This window comes from Syzygium oleosum, unplaced genomic scaffold (genome assembly GCF_021117445.2).
Source record: "Syzygium oleosum isolate NSW1041296 unplaced genomic scaffold, Sole_v2.1 Sole_v2.27, whole genome shotgun sequence".
NCBI classification, from domain to species: Eukaryota; Viridiplantae; Streptophyta; class Magnoliopsida; order Myrtales; family Myrtaceae; genus Syzygium; species Syzygium oleosum.
This window is the reverse complement of record NW_026607511.1, coordinates 805509-828471: the sequence shown is the minus strand read 5'-3', so window position 1 is coordinate 828471 and position 22963 is coordinate 805509. Positions and strand designations below refer to the sequence as shown.

General features: G+C 38.1%; 1 protein-coding gene, 1 long non-coding RNA gene and 1 pseudogene across 2 annotated transcripts; 1 reads left to right on the top strand and 2 right to left on the bottom strand.

Annotated features, from left to right (window-relative positions):
* Positions 1-10612: 10612 nt before the first annotated feature.
* Positions 10613-13704, bottom strand: LOC130135090 (NAC domain-containing protein 101-like). The gene is made up of 7 exons (XM_056303380.1): positions 13372-13704; positions 13027-13277; positions 12271-12723; positions 11944-12042; positions 11617-11838; positions 11266-11463; positions 10613-11045 (listed from the first exon to the last, which is right to left on the bottom strand). Exons 1-7 carry the CDS (start codon positions 13601-13603, stop codon positions 10743-10745), a joined length of 1758 nt encoding a protein of 585 aa, XP_056159355.1. The 5' UTR covers positions 13604-13704; the 3' UTR covers positions 10613-10742.
* Positions 13705-17021: 3317 nt separating this feature from the next.
* On the top strand, positions 17022-21039 carry LOC130135091 (uncharacterized). Its single transcript, XR_008814558.1, has 3 exons — positions 17022-17221; positions 17326-17425; positions 20512-21039. It is a non-coding gene; the product is annotated as an uncharacterized LOC130135091 (long non-coding RNA).
* Positions 18129-22963, bottom strand: LOC115684295 (uncharacterized; annotated as a pseudogene).

The following is a 22963-nucleotide window of genomic DNA, read 5'->3' as shown; positions in this document are numbered from 1 at the left end:
CCGTGATTGAGAATAGTTTCTTTTCCCCAGTTCATTTAGTGCACTCGTTATCAAAAAGTAAATAGGGTTTCCAAACCATGTGTCCTTTATTATTATTCTTCTGAAGTGGTCCCTTATTATTATTCTTCTGAAGTGGTAGGGCTTAGCATCATCATTTTGTCCGCTTGCTTTCCCAGAAGGATGATCCTCTGTGCTTGATTTACGAAACCTCACAAATTGGAAATTAGTTTCTTTATTTCTTAAGACAAAAATAGATTACTTTACTCAAGCAGATATATCGAACATGAAGATTGATTCGTGAAATTTATAAAAAACGATACCATCATTCGATATTTAATATATTCTAGCTTATGTTGAAATTGGGAGTGATCGGTTTCTGAATGGGTTGTGGATCCCAATAATCACTCCCAATTATTTTTATTTTTATTCTTTAAGTGGTTTATTTATTTATTAAGAAAAGACTAGGAAGAAAGTTATGTTACACGCTACTTTCTTTCATAGTCTTTGTGGGACCCACGGGAGCAGCCAAGCAAAACTGCTAAATTCTTATAAGCAAGACTACTGTCATAATCATTCTTCCTATTTTTAGCTCACTTAATTAATGACATCAAGGGTGTGTTTATTTCACGAAAAATAAATAATTTAAAAAATATTTTTTTCTAAAAAATATTCGTTTGAATCACTTACGGAAATAAATGAATGAAAATTATTTTCATTATCTACAAAATTATTTAGATACGTTGTTGTCGTAATAAAACTATTAATTATTGACAGTTCTTTCAAGCGATTCAAGAAATTATTTTTGGAAAACGTTTTTCAAATTATTCGTTTTTCATGAATTAAATGGAGTCTAAGTCTTTAAAGCACTTGCTAACAATATGTGTATGCCCATATCGACAAATAAGCATTTGTGTGAGTTATGTCTCACATAACACTTTTGCAAGGCAAGATTGTTTTTTTTTTTTTTTTGGGTCGAACAGTGCAAGTTTTTCAATGGGTGGATTATTGGGGAAAGTTGGTTGGAGTACAGCTGTGTAATCTTTTTTTAACAAAACTCATGTACACATCTTTCACGATCGATTAGGATAATTGGTCAATCTTTCAAATTATATCCACATTAACACTCATGGGACTAGGTTGTGTAATAAGTGGATTATGTGATACTTGTATTCTATAAAAATCGTGGTTGGATTAGTCATAAAAAAAACTATATGATATGAAGAACATGATTTACAAGTTATAATTCATTGTGCAATCTTTAATTATTGTGGTCCACGGTTGTTTACAAGAGTCAAAACAGAAATTTTGAATCAATTTGGTTTGATTGTTTAAGGAGAATGAAAAGGAGGTGAATTGTTATTTCATGAAAGTAGGAACAAAACAGAAAAGCATTGGCAAAGTAAGAATATTGCTAAGTGCTAACGAAAAGATGAATCGACCATTAAATGGCTTGGATGAGGAACAATTATTCCATTTCTTGGGGTATTGTCAATTGAGATGTTGGCTTGGAAAGGAACAAGTATTCTATAAATGAAAAATGGCTTGGAAAGGAACAGTTATCCCCCGTATAATCAAAATCGTCAATTGAGATGTTGCGAAGTGGCCATGTTAGACAAAGTCGTGTCAATCTTCCAGTTTACCATGAGTAGAACGATTCCATTCATGTCAATTGTATTTACTAACATTAGATTATTTGAATGTCCATTAAACATGCACAATTGATCGTTAGCATTGATGCGATACCACATCTTCGGTTTTTTTCTTTTTGTGATTCTTTTAAGAATAGGGGCAGAGAGATGGAATCTTACCCTAATTTTATGATATTGATTCAATCAAAACACTCTTTTCCAGCCTCTCTTTTGAGATTTGGGACTTAGAGACATGAACTTTGAAAGACTGGGAATAGGCTTGATGTTGCATTTACACACTTTTCTTTTATCGTTTCTTTCTCATCCTCCTTCCAATGATGGTTCTTTTGTTTAATGCGAGATATACTAAATTTCACATTAAATGGGTGAGATCTTGTAATGTATTCATAAGTAAGATTCACTATTATGTGATTACTCAAAGTATTCTTTTTGGGGATTTGACCCACCTCAAACGATCGGGTCATTACAAATGTTATTAGAGTAGAATCGCCTCCAACGTATGTGTGATTTAGGAAAGGACTAGGGCCATACCCAATTCAATGAGAGAGAAGAGTAATTTTCTTGGCGAGAAGGTTTGGACAAGGTACAGAGAAGAAATATCCCTCAAAAAACCTTCACTGTTCAGCCTTGAAAGGGAGCTACTGTTGCGGTCACAAAGAAGAAAATGATATATACATATATACATATACATATATATATATATATATATATATATATATCGATCTGTGTGTGTGGGTCCCTTTGACAGTCAAAACCCTTGTTGACTACCGCCATTCAAGAAGAAGCCACGTTTTGTTTCTTTCCTCGTGGACAAATAAATAAATACATATAATAAATGAGCCCATTAATTTTGTCCTGTAGTGATGGAAACACTTCATTCTCTCTTGTGCGGTGTAAGCCCCTTACGTTTTCTTCTCTCTCACGCCACAATTTAATTTAGCAAATTGATTTACTTCCATCAATCGGATTGAGTTCCGTAAATGGCTCAAATTAGAGATATAATATAACATTTTTCACATTGACTCGACGTTTGAAGTCAAGTTATATATATTGCTCTCCCAACGGCACAGAGCGAGCACTCAGCTCTCTACAAATGCCAAAGAGAGCTCAAGAAGCTCGTCAAAGGACAGACTTACTCATTATGTTTGCTTAGGGTTCTCCGTTCTCACTATCTTCTTTACAACGCTATTCTTTGTCATTTTACGCACCATAATGAACATACAAATCTGCTCTTACTCTCTTTGCTGGTTTTACATTTCTCATTGTTTCTGCTTTGCTCGAATAGTGAAGTGCACACTAATTGGAACGATTATTGAATCCTAGAGGGAAAAATGACTCAAACAGTTTCTGAACTTTGACTCAATGTGCAATTTAGTTCCTGAACTTTTAATTTTTTTAATGTGGTCCCTAACATTTTGGTACATATTCAATTTAGTCCTTGAAAGGACTACATTGAATATTTTCATATAGTTCGGAGACTAAATTGAACATGTATTAAAAGTTCAGGGACCATATTGAATATTAAGCTAAAGTTCAGGGACTACATTAAATAAATTAAAAGTTCAGGAATCAAATTGTACATTGGGCCAGAATTTATCCCAATCCTGGAAGATAACCATGCATCTACCTTCTGCACTATTAGTGGAAATTATCCTTCGGGATAATGCTTGTATGCTTCGGATTTTCTTTATTTCTAATTTTCTATGGCTGGTTCTTGGAATTTGTGCAACATATGTCAACTTCACTTGCACGCGATGAAGATAACCGTAGACATTATTTATCTGACAAACGGAACTAAGAGGGGACATATCGACCCTCGCCGTCGCCTGGGTCGCGACGGCGAGGCAAGGCCAACCTTGCCTCGCCCAGCCTGGGGCAAGCGGGCCGAGCTTTGCCAGAGGCCTCGTCGGCCCTCCCCTCTGGCCGGTTCGGCAGCCAGCCGGTCGCCGGACCGGCCAGAGGGGAGAAACCAGAAAAAAAAATTAAAAAATTGAAAAAAAATAATAAAAAATTACCACGTCAGCGTTGACCGGATGGCCGGTACCGGCCGGCGGCCACGTCAGCGCCGGCTGGTCAAAATTAGCTAGAATGACTCAATTGGCAAGAATTTAAAAGGTTTAGGACTGAATTGGCAAAATTAAAAGGTTTAGGACTGAATTAGCCGCTGTACAATAGGTTTAGGACTGATTTGGCAATTTTCCCCCAGGTTGTGCTCTAAGCAAGCTTACCCAAGGAGCCAGCTACTGGACAGTTTCGTATGTTTGAAGCTTCAACTTAGTTGGGGATGGCAGCCTTGGTGGATGCTACAATTTTCACAATGAAAAGAACGAAAAAATATGTACGTATCGAGGATGATCTCAAATATTTTAGTTCGATTGCTAAATGCCAAAGATACTTTCGAAGAACCTGCGAATGGATGCTTCGAGTAGATTTTCTTCCCTTGTCTGTTCGTGCATAGAATTCAATGAGATCCGAGCACAGGAGTAGATTCATCAAATGAGTGGATTGGGTCGAAAATTGTCCGGCCCAAATATATCCATTTAACATGTTTTGACCTATTTCTATTAAATGCAAATCTAGCGACTCATGCTCAATCCGACCCATATTACTAAAATACTTCCATATTTAACATAATTTAGAAAAACTCATATCCAAACAGAGGTGAAAGTGCGAAATGAATAAGCGTGAAATCGAGTAAGGAAGAGAGAGAATAAAGAAAGAGTTATAATGGTAGGTTGGGTCTAAATATGTTATTAACCCATCCATAACCAATATTATGTTTAAATCCATTTATGACCCATTTACTGAATATAACCAATCATATAACAACTTATCACATTATATATGATTTAAGAAGACCCATTTGATAGGTTTACTAAGGAGCGAGCGACTGGACGGTTTTTGTTGACTATGAACATGTCAAAGGCCTAAATACTTGACATTCCATGCGTGTTACAAAGATCCACATTTTACATCTCCGAATATTTGGGGAGGAGCCAACATATTGTTGTTAAATAGTACTTAGAAAACCTTACTTTCCTTTATTTATTTCGTCCTATATTACTTGAGAAATTCTATCTTGTTCACTTTATTAATGGGTTCACTTGAGTTTGGACTGAATCAAGTGTAAAGTTGGGTTTCGCCATCTTGCCCAGGAAACCCTAGCGAAGCCCAGTCCTGTTGAGAGTAAAGGTCCGAAAACAAGTGGGGCCGCAACCCAAGAGCGAGACAGCCCGGAGCTGACACCGTGGCCCATGGGGGGCACAACCATAATTTCGGAGGAGCGAAAACCCTAATCCTCCGTGAATATAAGAACGGAGCAAAACCCTCTCTTATGAACTTCTTCTTCCTCTGTTCTTTTTCTCTGTTTTCTGTCTTTGTGTGTCCGTGTATGTGGTGATGATGGAGGGCTTTCAGATGAATTTTTACAAAGTATAAAGAAAAGGCTACGGTGATGAAGAGTTCTATTGATCTGGTTCTTGTGTAGTTTCTTTTCTTCATTATTTTGCTCTTTCACATGGTATCAGAGCCTTTCTCTGAAAGCTATTAAACACACACATGGCAGCGAGAGTTCCAAAGTTTCCATTTCCCATTCATGTAAATATTTGCAACTTCGTTACAATCAAGCTTGCTGAGGATAATTTCCTTCTTTGGCAAGCACAGTTTCATAGATTTCTCAGAAGTCAAGAGCTCATTGGGTTTATTAACGGTGAAATTAAATCACCACCACGGATGGTACGTGTTGAAGTCGAGGAAAGGAGATTGAAGCTCGAATCGGATTATGCGGGGTGGATGAGGACGGATCAGTTGATTTCATCTTGGATAAGTGGAGCTGTTTCAGAAAACATTTTGGGCATGATCATCGGACTCGAGACTTCTTTCGAGGTATGGCAGACTTTATGTAATCGTTTTAGTCAAAAATCAGTGGCTAGGGAGTTTGAATTAAGGGGCAAACTCCAAGCGTGCCAAAAGAGGGATCGGTTGTTGTCTGATTATCTCAGGGAATTCAAATTAATTTGCGATCAGTTAAACGCAATTGGTAAGCCCGTGGATGAGATAACGAAGGTTTTTGGCGTTTTGGAGGGGTTAGGCTCGGAATATGAGAATTTCAGAACCACAATTTACTGCTTGAAACCTCAACCCGATTATGATGAGGTCATTTCACAGCTTGAGAGATTTGAGGCAAGGCTGCAAAATTACTCCTCTAATCAGTTTAACCCCAATTTGGCATATTATGGGCAGAGAACCATTGAGGGTGAACAGAAACTGGATTTTAACGGTGGGGTTTAATTCACCGGATTATGCGTTTGTTAGTCGGAAGGGAATAATCGGTTTTATGAAGGCGAGAGGTGGAAGGAGTAATGGTAGAGGGCGTGGCTATGACAATGGCGAGGCCGTGGCTTTGGTTATCAAGGGAGAAATCGAGGCTACGGACCCATGGCATGAATCGGGAGGCACTAGGGTTCGGGACAACAGAATTTTCTTATGGTTCGGTCAAGGTTTAAACCCTATGCAAGTTCTTCACAGAGGTACCAAGATGTTAAGTCCTACCCCTCACCCAATTCACCTGAGAACAAGAATTATCAAGAAGAAAGAGCACATGAGAATGTGAGAGTTGCTTGTCAAATTTGCAAGCGTCCGGGACATGACGCACTAAGGTGCTGGTATCGATTTGATAACTCCTTCCAAAGTGTGGAAATCCCAACTGCACTTGCTGCCATGCATCTTGAGGACCCAAAGGGAAGTGAATGGTACCCGGATACGGGTGCCACAGCTCATATCACCGCAAATCCCGGTATAATTCACAACCCTTCAAAGTATAGTGGTAATGATAGTGTTATGATAGGTGATGGATCATGCCTTCCTATCACATTTACTGGTAATGCTTTCCTTCATACTGAGCTTGATATATTACCCCTTAATGACGTATTGGTGGTTCCAGAAATAACGAAAAACCTTCTATCAGTCTCAAAGCTAACCGATGATTATCCTTGCTCTTTTGTTTTTGACAAATATGGTGTTTATGTCAAGGACAATCAAACCAACTCAGTACTGATGCTCGGAAGGAAAATTGGGGGACTTTGCGAGTCGATCAACAAGCAAGCGAGGCTCTTTTTACTCAAAGACACAAGGCGTGGGTGAAGAAATGTGGCACCGAGGCTTGCTCACACAAATGCTCAAACACTTAAAGTTCTGCAGAATCGAAACTTATTCGATGGAATAAACAAGCTCGAGGCCATGTGTGGGAGGCTGTCGGATTATAAAGAGTGCTAAGTTGTCATTTCCTTTATCGAGTACGCAACCAATTTTCCTCTAGAAAGGATTCATTGTGACATTTGGGGTCCGTCGCCGAGTAAAAATCCTTTCAAGGTTTCAGATTTTTTATGTCATGTTTGTAGATGACTTTTCCCGTTATAGTTAGGTATATCCAATGAAGTTAAAGTCGGAGTTTTATGATATCTTCATTCTCTTTCAAAAATGTGTGGAAAATCAATTCGACCGCAAAATCAAAGTGTTTCAAAGCGATGGAGGGGGAGAGTTTACTAGTACGAAATTTCAGAAACATTTGCAGAACTGTGGTATAAAGAATTACATGTCATGTCCATATACCCCGGAACAAAATGGGGTTTCAGAAAGGAAACATCGACATCTCGTGGAGCTCGGGTTGGTTATGCTTTATCACGCGAGAATTCCACTGATTTACTGGGTCGATTCATTTTTGACTGCAAACTATATCATCAATCTCCTTCCAACCCCAAATCTGCAGTTGGACAGTCCTCATAGTAAGATTTTTGGGCAAAAACCAAGATATGATTTTCTCAGAGTATTTGGTTGTGCCTGCTATCCTTGTCTCCGACCGTATGCGCAACACAAATTTGATCCCCGTTCTCTCACTTGTGTGTTTCTTGGTTACAGCGAGAAGCATAAAGGGTACCGTTGTCTTGTACCAACAGATGGGAGGATATATATCATCAGAAACGTTACATTCGATGAAGCTCTCTTTCCATTTGCTCAAAAGTTGAATGATGTGTTCCCTCAATATACAATTTTGTATAAGAAATGGGTTGAAGAAGTGAAGTTCATGGGATCTGCTAGAGAATCACAGTCAAGAAATAGTGCACATGATAATTCGGATTTTTTACAAGATAATGATGTCCTTGAGATTGGACAAATCAGAGTGCCTTACAAGGAAACACCTATGTCACAAATGTCTCCCACTACTGAGTTGGAGAACACGTGTGTTCATGAACAATATGAAGAAACTCAAGCAACTAACAGTTGTGAGCCACCTATATCAAATGCAGTGACTTCTGAACAGCCAAGAATCACTTCTACTCACCAAATGCAGACACGGCTTAAATCTGGGATTGTAAAGCCCAACCCCAAATACGCGTGCCTAGTTGAATACCAAGTTCCTGCAGAACCCAAATCTGTAAAATCAGCACTTGCACATGAAGGTTGGAATAAGGCCATGAGAGAGGAAATAGATGCCTTGCATGAGAACCAGACCTGGATTTTGGTTCCACGCACTAATCAAATGAATGTAATCGGGTGCAAATGGGTATTTAAAACCAAGTTGGCCGCAGATGGGAGCCTTGACAAATTAAAGGCACGCTTGGTGGCTAAAGGCTATCACCAAGAAGAGGGGATCGATTTTCTCGAGACATTTAGTCCTGTGGTGAAACAGGCGACAATTCGCATTGTCCTCTCGGTAGCTATGGTGCAAAAATGGTCAATACACCAATTAGATGTCAAGAACGCCTTCTTGCATGGTGCGCTTAATGAAACGGTATATATGGAGCAGCCCCCAGGATTCTTGAAACTCCCTAATCATATATGTTTGCTCCGAAAGTCTCTGTATGGTTTGCGTCAGGCTCCGCGTGCATGGTTCGAGAAATTCAGCAATTTCCTTTTGGAATTGGGCTTTTTCTGCAGTGCTACTGACCCATCTCTTTTTATCTTACACAAGGGTCAAGATGCAGTCCTACTTTTGCTCTACGTCGATGACATTGTGTTAACCGGAAGTTCAAATCAGCTGCTCACTGAGTTGATCAAATCTCTTAGCTCCAGCTTCCACATGAAAGACTTGGGCTGTTTACACTATTTCTTGGGTATAGAGGCCAAGTACACATCTGAAGAATTATTTCTTTGTCAAACGAAATATGCCATTGACCTCCTGGAACGAGCAAATATGAAGGAATGCAAGCCCATCTCCACACCCTTGTCACTAAAACCAGTTCACAACTCTGGTGATGATGTTTATCTTGACAACCCGTTGGAATACAGAAGCTTAGTGGGCAGTCTGCAATATCTAACGATAACCAGACCAGATATTGCATATGCTACGAACGTATTATGCCAGAAAATGCAGAATCCGACAGTGGGTGACTTAAATAAATTGAAGCGAGTATTGCGTTATATCAAGGGGACAGTTAACTTGGGACTTTTCATTCACTCACATAGCTCGTTGAATTTATATGGTTTTTCGGATTCCGACTGGGCTGGTTGTGCCGATACGAGACGCTCCACTACGGGGTTTTGCACTTACCTTGGTTCAAATATCATCTCTTGGTCAGCAAAGAAACAGACAACAGTGTCACGGTCATCGACCGAAGCAGAGTATAGAGCACTCGCCTCTGCTACTGCCGATCTTACATGGATTGCATTTGTCCTGAGAGACATCGGGATTCACTTAATCTCACCAACGGTATTGTTTTGTGATAATCAATCTGCGATTTCTCTTACATCTAATCCTATCTTACATGCCAGGACGAAGCACATTGAAATCGATTTCCACTTCGTCCGTGAGAAGGTTTCGTTAGGTTTACTCGGTGTGCAATATGTTCCACCATCATCAAATTGCGGACATTTTTACCAAGGCCTTGTCCAGATTTGATCATTGTTCTCTCGAAATCAAACTGGGTTTAGGTTTCAAAACCACACCCAGTTTGAGGGGGATGTTGAGAGTAAAGGTCCGAAAACAAGTGGGGCCGCAGCCCAAGAGCGAGACAGCCTGGAGCTGACACCATGGCCCATGGGGGGCACAACCATAATTTCGGAGGAGCGAAAACCCTAATCCTCCGTGAATATAAGAACGGAGCAAAACCCTCTCTTATGAACTTCTTCTTCCTCTGTTCTTTTTCTCTGTTTTCTGTCTTTGTGTGTCCGTGTATGTGGTGATGATGGAGGGCTTTCAGATGAATTTTTACAAAGTATAAAGAAAGGGCTACGGTGATGAAGAGTTCTATTGATCTGGTTCTTGTGTAGTTTCTTTTCTTCATTATTTTGCTCTTTCACAAGTCCAAGGTTCCTTTCTACCAAATTTTTATTTTGTCTCAAGGCCTTTTCAGAAAATGCCAATTTACAAGTAAATTAAATATCCTTACCTTTAAACTTTTAATATTTCATAGTTTGGTCCTTGGGCAAACTAGCTGTTGTGATAATTAATATGCTAACCGATCTTATTAATTTTAATTTTATCTCGAGACCTTTTCGGGAAAAGCCTATTTACGAGTAAATCAAACATCCTTACCTTTAAACTTTTGATTTTTCATATTTTGGTCCTTAATCAAAATAGCTATTGTGATATTTAATGTGCTGACCGTTCTTATTAATTTTGCTAGCCAATTTCTCATTAATTCTCCTAACCTTTGGCTGATATCTCCAGCTTTTTCGCTCAGGCCATTTCTCCAACAAATACCAATCTGTTCTTCATCGTTCTACACACAGCAACTCACATAAAAAAATACACTCTTTTCTTTACTCTTTCTGCTGGTTTTACATTTCTCGTTGTTCCTGCTTTGCCCGAATGGTGAAGCGCATATTAACCGGTAGATCTATTGGATCCTAGAGGATTACCACGCATCTGCTATCTGCACTTTTGGTGGAAATTATCCTTTAGGACAATATTTGCATGTCTCAGACGATCATCATTTCTCTTTCTCTATCAGTGGTTCTCGGAATTTGCACAACATATATCCACTTCATTTGCACACGATGAAGATAACCTTAGACATTTATTGATGCGACATAGGGAACTAACGGGGGACACATTGAGCAAATGAAGTGATCTCGTGCCATCTCTGACATTTGCTAAAATCTCCGGTAAATTACGTTGTGTTGTATCGTCTGGTTGATTCCATCAGATATTCTGCATATTCCGTGAACAATCAAGTATGCCACCAGAACAACTGTAATTAATTTGGCAAGGAGAACTCTTGGATCAATGGTGGATTTATTTCGGCAGCAACAGCTGGTTGATGCAGTCGATCTCGTCAGTGAAAGCGAATCATTCCAGGTCTCCCAACGGGATATGTTGTCTGATTCCATCTTCACATCGTCTTTCTTCTTCTGTGGCTGAATCATGGTAGTTTCCTTCTCCTTGAACTTTGCAGCCTGCGCCCACAGTACAAATTCAGAAAGGTTTTCTCGTTGTTCTGTTCCTCATGAACTCCAAGAGAAAAGTAAAATTATGGACAAGATCTTTGCCTCCATGCTTAATCTGTCTAAATAACATAGACTCGAAAGTGACAGTTAGAAGTTTAGAACAGTGTCCTACTTTGAAGCCTCTCAACTTCGACAGTGGACTTAGTGTAATTTGTATCGGTTTACCAACCTTTGCTTTTGCTGGTGCTCCAACGGAAGATGTGCACTCTGTTATGATCTTTTCGGTGTTCTGAGGATAGTTGAGTTTCTGTTCGACAAATCCTTCCTCTTCCTCTAACGGAACAGCTCCCTCGAGAATGTCACAGACCGGCCGCCGGTTCTTATTAGCCCAAAGATTGTCCCAGCTAGTTTCTCCAAGTTGGCCATACTGAAACCAAAGTAAGCAAAGAGAACTGATAAATGCACAGCTTATACTGTATGAAACTTTCTGCTAGGAGACTCTCACTATCTCTGGACTTCTTGAAGCACAAAGAGTTATGCATGAGTTCAGCAATCAAAATATATATGCGATGAAGACTACCTGAATTACTCCTCTGCCTGCTTCAGTTTCACTAATCGGATCCTTAAAATTATAAACGTCGCTGTTAGGAAACGAATCATGATCAACAGGGGACATCAAGCGCTCAATCCAATTCCATTCGTCAGAAACAGTACTGCAACTTCCGGAAGATATTTCTGTACTAGAGGAACTCCCGTTCATGATTAGGTCATTCGGTTGGTTCTGCATTTCTTGGACATGATGCTGTTATTCAAGAACACATGTAAATCCTAAATGTAATTCCTTATTTCTAGAGATGGAAAGAAAAAAAGTTTTTCGACTCTTGCAAAATCCTTTTTTTTTTGTCACCTCTGCAAAAGGAAGTTGTCCTGGGTTATCGCAATCCATGCTTTCAAGGCTCTTATCTGCTTGTTCATCAGACGGCACATAACCAGCAGTAGGAATTATCTGAACAAGAGATTCATAAATAGCTTATTCTGAAATGTGGGAATAGGTTATATTTCTTTTTCAAAATGAATGAGGAATCTGAAATAGCTATCAAACCACCTGGAGGAGTTTTAACAAACGTTGGATGTCTTGCCATACAAAACTTATGCTCGAGTTCATGACCCATTATCTGCTACAATGAACTCGTTTACACTAATACTAATGTGTTATTGGAAAGAAAATGTTTACCTGATCTATTTTTTCTTTTTCAGCTTCAATTGCACTGCATACATCAACATCAAGAAAAGGATGTGGGAAATTTAACTCATCATTAGTAGGGTCAGATACAGCAAGCCCCCTTCCTGATGAATTTTCTGTACCAGAGGAATTTTTACTCCACATGAGATGCTCCTGATTTGGTGAGGAGTGGTGATTGTCTTCCTGTATCAGGGCTAGGGATTTTGTTCCATTCTGATATGATCCATCACTCTTGCTGTAAACTTTATTAGATAACTCGCCAATAACCTCATTTCGCTCGCTAAAAGAAACTTTGGGACACTGAAACTGAGGAGTTGATGAAAAATCTCCATTCGTGGACATAGCTGCGTGGTTTGGTTGGTTCCTCATTACCTGGATAGACGGTTCTTGGTTATCTGCCTTCTCATCTTGCTTCATCTTTAGGCAATAAAGAACGAAACTCGTCTGCAGAGAATCCAAGTCATCCCAACTCAATCACAAAAACCAACAGATATTTTATGAATTAAGTAGAAAAAGTACGTTGTCCAAGATAATATACAAATTGGTACTTCAAGTCCACTGTTTCCAGATAAAACGATCATTCAAAGCCAAGGTCTTCAACCTGTAAATAGGTGCTCAGTAGCAAGGAAACCACTCCCCTAAGAGCGAGTGCCAGCACATTCAAATGATTCATAATTGCTTTAACAATTAATTCAAGGAATGGAGTAAAGGGCTTGGAAATAAATAGCAAACAGTAGAAATACGCACATCATCAGGATGTGGATGAAACTCATGCATAACCCAGGTGGATCTAGTGCCCTTGAAATTCCGGCCATCAAGGAAAACTAATGTTATCTTGGAACCGATCTTTTTGTCGTCATTTTTAGCCTTAATATCTTTATGTTTACCGGTAATCTTCCAAGAAGAACCACATGGTGTTTTCCTGCTAATTCGTTGGTTCTGCATCTGTGGACATATGAACCACCATTCTTGATCTCTGGATCGAATGATCGATCTCTCTGCATGCACATTAAAAAAAGCTCTCTGAGTTATGAGTAAGGGCTCTACTGTTCTTTTTCTGAGGCACTGCTTTTGAAGTTGCTGAAAACTTACCGATGAACTTGGCTGGTAAATCCCATGGATTAATCTCGTAAATGTTTTCTAGTGTCGGAATAATACAGAGAGTTTCTCTGCATCCGGTTACTTTCCACTTCAAGTAATTGAGTAGCTCCTCCTCAGTTGGATGGAATCTGTAGCCGACTATTGCCTGCTGAAGTAAGAGCGCGATCTCCGTGACTAACTTTCCCGCGGGTAGTGGATTCGCCGGAGAGATCCTAGTTTCCATATCTTGTTTTCTTCTCTCACACAAGTGAAGTTCAAGCTAGCTGAGAGTGAGAACTTAGGGAAGTGAGCTTGTGCACACTTTGAATGCTTGCTGGTCTTATATTGAAGTCTTCTCCTTCCTCAAGAAGTCACCCACTGACCATGAGAACGACATCCATCGGTGGATTACTAAAATCAACTGATCAGATCCGTGATTGAGAATAGTTTCTTTTCCCCAGTTCATTTAGTGCACTCGTTATCAAAAAGTAAATAGGGTTTCCAAAGCATGTGTCCTTTATTATTATTCTTCTGAAGTGGTAGGGCTTAGCATCATCATTTTGGCCGCTTGCTTTTCCAGAAGGATGATCCTCTGTGCTTGATTTACGAAACCTCACAAATTGGGAATTAGTTTCTTTACTTTCTTAAGACAAAAAGAGATTACTTTACTCAAGCAGATATATCGAATATGAAGATTAATTCGTGAAATTGATAAAAGACGATACCATCATTCGATATTTAATATATTCTAGCTTATGTTGAAATTGGGAGTGATCGGTTTCTGAATGGATTGTGGATCCCAATAATCACTCACAATTATTTTTATTTTTATCCTTTAAATAGTTTATTAATTTATTAAAAAAAGACTCGGAAGAAAGTTATGTTACACACTACTTTCTTTCATAGTCTTTGTGGGACCCACGGGAGCAGCCAAGCAAAACTGGTAAATTGTTACAAGCAAGACTAATGTCGTAATCATTCTTCCTATTTTTAGCTCACTTAATTAATGACATTAAGGGTGTGTTTATTTCACGAAAAATAAATAATTTGAAAAATATTTTTTCTAAAAAAATATTCGTTTGAATCACTTACGAAAATAAATGAATGAAAATTATTTTTAATATCCACGGAATTATTTATATATATGTTGTTGTCGATAATAAAACTATTTTTATTGACAGTTTTTTCAAGCGATTCAAGAAATTATTTTTGGAAAACGTTTTTCAAATTATTCGTTTTTCATGAAATAAATGGAGTCTAAGTCTTTAAAGCACTTGCTAACAATATGTGTATGCCCATATCGACAAATAAGCATTTGTGTGAGTTATGTCTCACATAACACTTTTGCAAGGCAAGATTGTTTTTTTTTTTTTGGGTCGAACAATGCAAGTTTTTCAATGGTTGGATTACTGGGGAAAGTTGGCTGGAGTACAGCTGTGTAATCTTTTTTAACAAAACTCATGTACACATCTTTCACGATTGATTTGGATAATTGGTCAATCTTTCAAATTATATCCACATTAACACTCATGGGACTAGGTTGTGTAACAAGTGGATTATGTGAGACTTGTATTCTATAAAAATCGTGGTTGGATTAGTCATAAAAAAAAACTATATGATATGAAGAACATGATTTACAAGTTATAATTCATTGTGAAATCTTTAATTATTGTGGTCCACGGTTGTTTACAAGAGTCAACAAAGAAATTTTGAATCAATTTGGTTGATTGTTTAAGGAGATTGAAAAGGAGGTGAATTGTTATTTCATGAAAGTAGGAACAAAACAGAAAAGCATTGGCAAAGTAAGAATATTGCTAAGTGCTAACAAAAAGATGAATCGACCATTAAATGGCTTGGATGAGGAACAATTATTCCATTTCTTGGGGTACTGTCAATTGAGATGTTGGCTTGGAAAGGAACAAATATTCTATAAATGAAAAATGGCTTGGAAAGGAACAGTTATCCCCCGCATAATCAAAATCGTCAATTGAGATGTTGCGAAGTGGCAATGTTAGGCAAAGTCGTGTCAATGTTACACTTCACCATAAGAAGAATGATTACGTTCTTGTCAATTGCATTTACTAACATTAGATTATTTGAATGTCCATCAAACATGCACAATTGATCGTTGGCATTACATCTTAGGTTTTTTTCTTTTTGTAATTCTTTTAAGCAAATGGGGCAGTGAGATGGAATCTTACCCTAATTTATGATATTGATTCAATCAAAACACTCTTTTCCCGCCTCTCCTATGAGATTTCGGACTTAGAGACATGCACTTTGAAAGACTGGCAATAGGCTAGATGTTGCATTTACACACTTTTCTTTTATCTTTTCTTTCTCATCCTCCTTCCAACGATGGTTATTTCGTTTAATGATATACTAGATTCCACGTTGAATGGGTGAGATCTTATAATTTATTCATAAGTAAGATCCACCACTATGTAATTAGTCTAAGTACTCTTTTTGGGGGCTTGATTCACGTCAAATGATTAGGTCATTACAAATGATATCAGAGTAGAACTGCCCATATATTAGGAAAGGACCAGGCCCATACCCAATTCAATGAGAGAAAAGAGTAATCTTCTAGGCGAGAAGGTTTAAACAAGGTACAGAGAGAAGAAAATATCACGAAGAACCCTCTCAAAAAATCTTCACTGTTCAGCCTTGAAAGGGAGCTACTGTTGCGGACACAAAGAAGAAAATGATATATATATTTTTGTGTGTGGGTCCCTTTGACAGTCAAATTGTTGACTACGAAGCCTTTGTTTCTTTCCTCGTGGACAAAGAAATAAATACATATAATAAATGAGCCCATTAATTTTGTCCTGTAGTGATAGAAAAACTTCATTCTCTCCTGTGCAGTGTAAGCCCATTACGTTTTCTTCTCTCTCACGCCACAATTTAATCTCGCAAATTGATCCACTTCGGCCGGGTTTCGTAAATGGCTCAAACTAGAGAAATAATATAACATTATTCATCTTGACTCGACGTTTTAAGTCAAGGCATTCATATTGCTCTCCCAACGCCCCGACGATCGCTTACTCTCTACAAATGTCAATGAAGCTCAAGCTCGCCAAAGGAATAAACTTAGCCATCATGTTTGTCGAGTTCTTCGTTGTCACTATCTTCTTTACAAATCTATTCTTTGTCATTTTACACACCGTAATGAACATAGAAAACACTATATATGGTCTTACTCTCTTTGCTAGTTTTACATTACTCATTGTTCCTGCTTTGCTCGAATAGTGAAGTGCATAGTAATTGGAATGATTATTGAATCCTGGAGGGGAAAATGACTCAAACAGTCCCTGAACTTTAAATAAATGTGTAATTTAGTCCCTGAACTTTTAATTTGTTCAATGTGGTCCCTAACTATAGGTAATATTCAATTTAGTCCCTGAACTTTTAATTTGTCATTGAACCCGAACTTTTAGCATATAGTTCGAATTTACCAACTATTGAACATGTACTAATGTAGTTCCGAATGACCACATTGAATATTAAACTAAAGTTCATGGACTACATTGAACAAATTAAAAGTTCAGAGATCAAATTGCACATTGGGCCAAAGTTTGGGGACTGTTTATGTTATTATCTCAATCCTAGAAGATAACCATGCATCTACCTTCTGCACTATTAGTGGAAATTATCCTTCGGGATCATGCGTGCATGCTTCAGATTTTCTTTATTTCTGATTTTCTATGGCTGGTTCTTGGAATTTGCACAACACATATCAATTTCGCTCGCACGCGATGAAGATAACCTTAGACGTTATTTATCTGACAAACGGAACGTAGAGGGGACATATCGAGCAAATGAAGTGATCTTGTGCCATCTCTGACGTTTGCCAAACTCTCCGGTAAATTATCCAGTGAAACACATAGTCCTGCATCGTCTCTTTGATTCTAACACATATTCTGTGTATTTCGTCAACAATCACACATACCAGAAAAACAAGTACAGAAAACACAGCAAGGTCAATCTTGGATTAATGGTGGATTTATTCCGGAGGCAATGGTTGGTTGATGCAGTCGATCTGGTCGATGAAAGCGAACCATCCCAGGTTTCCCAATAGGATATATTGTCCGATTCAATCTTCACATCGTCTTTCTTCTTCCATGGCTGAATCATCGGAGTTTCCTTCTCTTCAAACTCTTCTCTTTAAACCGTGATTGCGTGTGCTGCTATAGTGTGCAATGATTTTGTGACGCAGATAGAAGCGATAACTTGAAAAACTCTTCCACGATTCGACTGGAATTCAATTCAATTTCATAATATCCTAAATACAAAGCTGGACGTCCTTTAATAATGATAGGACTCCTAAAGATATCCGAATTAATGAAGATAACATCAAAGCAAATCAAATCTAATCTTATCTAATAAAATCAAACGAAATATTGATAATTCGAAATTGCCTAAAGTAAAAAACTGCCTAAAATTCTATCCAGACGACTTCGAAATGCTAAAATCCATCATATGTCACGGCATAGCGGTGAGTCCGAATGATACGGCCATTTCGCTTCAACCGACCAATTTTGAGCGCAATCCGAGGTCGTTTTCCCCAAAAATCAGAAAAATTGCCAAGATTTCCGGCGATTACGGCGATCACATTCTTCAAGATAATGACAGGCTAACTGTTCTACATCATTTTGCTATAGTCTGATACATAATCTGCTTTCAGTGGTGACCGGCGGTAGGATTCCGGTATGCTGATGCAGATTTATTGATAGCCTTGATTCCCCGGTGTGCTGCTTTTGGTGATATGATTTTTTTTCTGTTTTCTGGTCTTTTATTCTTCATCTTCTGAAGGATAATTTCATAGCGATCGTCCCGATGGGTATCACCGCTATGATGTGATTGGCTGGAGTTGCTTTTCGAACCTTTAGTTCTGCTAGCAGTTGTTCCATGATTGTGATATATTCATATTGTGATCTCACAGCTGCAAGTTGGGCACTGGCCAAAGACTTTTGCTGGAGAAATGAAGCATTTTGCTTCTGATTTTGCAATTTGGAGAGGCTTAATTTGGTTTTGATGTTGGTTAAGCCAAGCCATGACTGTTTGTTCGGATGCATTTTTGGTGAAATTGAAATTATCCAATAGTTTGGTTTGGAATATTCAAATGAGGTTTGGAATGTTATGGTGCTATGGGGGAATAGAGTAATCTAACTCCCATGCTAATACCCATGAAATTTGGAAATTGATGAAAAAATGAACAAGATTCAGATAACGCGATTCTTGTTCTGATGGTATAAATTTTGAGTTGAATAGCTAGTGATCCTTTTGATTCCTAGCAATAGAAATTCTATTATGGGACCAAAATGATCCCACCACTGATTGAACCAATTGGGTAGGTGGTTGATTTTGTTGATTGGTTTAAAACAGAAGAGCCAAGAATGGTAATAATTGTTATTTTCTCGGTAGAAAGTGGACCACCATGCTTGTTGGTAATCCCAGTATATAAATGTGGGGAGATATGCAAAGTCTGGTGGGTGTTCTAGCTGGTAAATTTTTTGCGGTATGAGGAGATGGACCCAATTTGGATGGTAGAAAGTTTGGAGAATGATTGCCGAGTGATATGGGTTGGATCATTCTCGGAAGAAAAATGTTTATATGGTGCTGATTTACTTTCAATCAGAATTTGCTCATAAAGCAAGAGGTTCTTGTAAGTCATGCAATATTGAAAACAATTTTTATGGAAGATATTTTGTGAGAAAATGATTGGGTTTTCATATAAAAATCCATATTCAACCGTCAAGATGTTTTAGAATTTTTTCTAAAAAAATCTTGATCTTGATTTTGGAGGGGTTTCCTGTGGCCCAATTACCATGTCACTATAAATTCTTTTTAATTGGTTGCCAGAGGTGGCAAGTGGTGTTGGGTTTGAGCTTAGCTCAATTCCTTGGGATGATGGCTTTGGCTGTGATTTTTGTGAGTTGTGATGAAGAAGCATAGTTGTTTCTTCAGGTAATTGGGGAGCTAATTGGGATGATTCTTGGGGGATGATGGGTTGTAATGGTTCTTCCATAAGACTTTGTGTCCATGTTTTGACTGGTGTTATGGAAGATATTTGGATTTGTGATTTAGTTGGTGATTTTTCGGATGATGTGGTGATTCCTTTTCCTTTGTGATTTTTGAGGGTCTGGGATGCATGATGATTGTATCCCTGCAACAAATCTCGTATAAGAAAATATAGTAATGAATTCGACGACTCATTTATAAATTCGATGTCAAAATCAAATACCGATAGAATAGCTTACCAACAAAGATTTGTTTTGATGCAATATTTAAAATATCCTTTTGTAAAACCTCTTTTTATTGATTTGCAATCAATGTGTAAAAGGATTTTTTGATTTAATAAATCTCCTTGGAATTTAGAGATTGTCAAAACAATTGCCAAAATTTCCTTTTAAATGATGGAGTAGCTTTGTGGGGTTTTATTCCTATGTTTATAAACAAATTGAACAATTTGTTCTTTGTGATTTTTAACTTGTTTGAGAATGGCTCCGTATCTTATTTCTGAATCATCTTTTTCTACAATTTTGAAAGTAGATGGGTCAACTAAATGAAATCGAGGAATTTCCTTGACATGAATTTTTGTTTGTTTAATAATATTTATATGAACCGATGACCAAGGTGGAGGGCTCTTTCGTAACCTTTGATATAAAGGCTTGCAGAGTACATTGATTTTTGGAAAAAAATAATCTAAAACATAATTGAGGCTTCCAATAAATCTTTTTAATTGTGTTTTGTCTTTGATTTCATTTATAAATTATTCTGCAAAGAAAATTGATCTTTTAATAGGAACAGTAGTTCGTCGGTGAATGTATTGACCAAGAAATCTAATTTTTGTCTAGAAAAGTGATTTGTTTTATTTTTATGAAAATAGGTATATGTTTGAAATCTAATTCAAAGGTTTTCTCTTTGTTCTGCTCTTCATAAACTCCGGGGGAATAAATATAATTGTGGACAAAAGCTTCACCTCCATGCTTAATCCGTCTAAATAACATAGACTCCAAAGTTGACAATCATAACAGAGTCCTACTTTTGGAGCTTCTCCAACTTCGGCAGTGGATTTAGTGTAATTTTTCAAAATTAGTTTGAGTTGTATCCGTTTACTAACCTTTGCTTTTGCTGGCACTCCATCTGAAGATGCAGACTCTGGTATGATCTTTTCGGTGCTGGGAGAATGGCCGAGTTTAGGTTGGCCATACTGCAACAAAAATTTGCAAAGGGAACTGATAAATGCACAGATAATTTATGAATCCCGATATACCGGATGAAACTTTCCTGCTATAACACTTTCACTATCTCTCTACTTCTTGAAGAATGCTCGAGTTCAAGAATCAAAATGCACATGTGATGAATACTTACCTGACTTACTCCTATTTCTGTTTCGGATTCACTGATCAGGCCATATATATCAAAAAACTCGCCGTTAGGAAATAAATCACAAGAATGAGGGGACATCCAGGGCTCGATCCTGCTACATTCTTTAGTAACAGTGGTGCAGCTTCTGGATGATATTTCTGTACTAGAGGAACTCCCGTTCATGATTAGCTCATATAATTGGTTCTGCATTTCCTGGACCTGATGCTGTTATTCAAGAACATGTACATCCCAAATGTAATTCCACATTTCTAGAGATTGAAAGAAAAAAAGTTTTCAACTCTTGCAAAATCCTTTTTTTTCCCTCACCTCTGCAAAAGGAAGTTGTTCTGGGTTCTGACAACCCATTCTATCACAGTAGTTATCTGCTTGTTCACCAATAAAATTTGAAGTTCTAGACATCTCATCTTCCTTCTCTAAGGGTTGAACTAAATCAGCCTTCCGCTGTGGAGAAAAAAGACATACCTACTCGTTAACAAAAGCCAGTACATAGCCAGCAGTACAGGGACTCGGCTTAAAAGAAAGATTCATGCATAGCTTTTTCCGAAATATGGTAAAAGTGTGATTTCTCTACTTCAAAAAGTATGATGCATCTGAAATCGCTATCAAACTACCTATAGGAATATCTGACAAACTTTGGATGTCTTGCCATACAAAACTTGTGCTCGAGTTTATGACAAATTATGTGCTCCAATAAACTTGTTTACACTAATGCTAATGTGTTATTGGCAAAAATATTTACCTGATTTGTATATTCTTCTTCAGCTTCAATTGCAGTGCAGACATCAACGTTAAGAGAAGGATGTGGGAAATTTAACTCGTGATTACTAGGTTCAGATACAGCAAGGAAACTTCCTGATGAATTTTCTGTACTGGAGGAATTTTTAGTGGACATGAGATGCTCCTGATTAGGTGACAAGTGGTGATTGTCTTCGTGTATCGGGGCTAGAAATTTTGTTCCATTCTGATATGATCCGTCGCTCTTGCTATAAATTATTTTAGATAACTCGGCAATAACAACTTCAGGACACTGAAATTGTGGAATTGATGGAATGTCTCCGTTCTTTGCCATAGCTGCATCGTTTGGTTGGTTCCCCCTTGCCTGGACAGATCGTTCTTGGTTTTCTGCGTTCTCATCGTGCTTCATCTTTAGCCAACAGAGAACGAAACCCGTCTGTGGAGAATCCAAGTCATCCCAACTCAATCACAACAATTAACACATAACAAGCAGCAAAGGGGTCTTGCAATGCCAGGATGCCACACTCGACAAATTGGGGAGTAAATAGATAGAGAGATTGGTAGCTTGCTCTGATTTGGGGAAGAAAGTACTTAATTCTTTTCTTCCAAACAGATGATGTTTTAGAAATTAATTCGAAAAAGTATGTTGTCAAAGATATTTTACAAATCGGTACTTCAAGGCCATTGTTCCCAGAGAAAAAGATCATTTAAAACAGAGGTTTTTAACCTGTAAACATTTATTTAACAAATGCTCGGTAGCAAGGAAACTACTCACCTAAAAGCAAATGCCAGCACATCCAAAAGATTCCTAATTGCCTAGACCATTTTTTCAATAAGTAAATTGCTTGGAAATAAATAGCATACAGTTGAAATACGCACATTGTCTGGATGTGGATGCAACTCATGCATGACCCAGCTGGATTTAGCGCCCTTGGAATTCCGGCCATCAGGGAAGACTAATGTTATCTTGGAACCGATCTTTCCGCCGTTGTTTCTAGCCTTAATACATTTATGTTTACCGGTGATCTTCCAAGAAGAACCACATGGTGTTTTCCTGCTAATCCGTTGGTTCTGCGTCTGTGGACATATGAACCACCATTCTTGATCTTTGGATGGAATGATTGATTTCTCTGCATACACATCAAAAAAAAAAAAAACTCTTTGGTTCATGAGTAAGGGGCCTACTGCTCTTTTTCTGGGGCACTTTTTTTGAAGTCGCGAAAAAACTTACCATTGAACTTGGCTGGTAAATCCCGTGGATTAATCTCGTAGATGTTTTCTAGTGTCGGAATAATACAGAAAGTTTCTCTGCATCCGGTTACTTTCCACTTCAAGTAATCGATTAGCTCCTCCTCGGTTGGATGGAATCTGTAGCCGACTATTGCCTGCTGAAGTAATAGCGCGATCTCCGTGACTACATTTTCCGTCGGTTGTAAATTCATTGGATAGATCCTAGTTTCTTTTTTTTTTTGGGGGG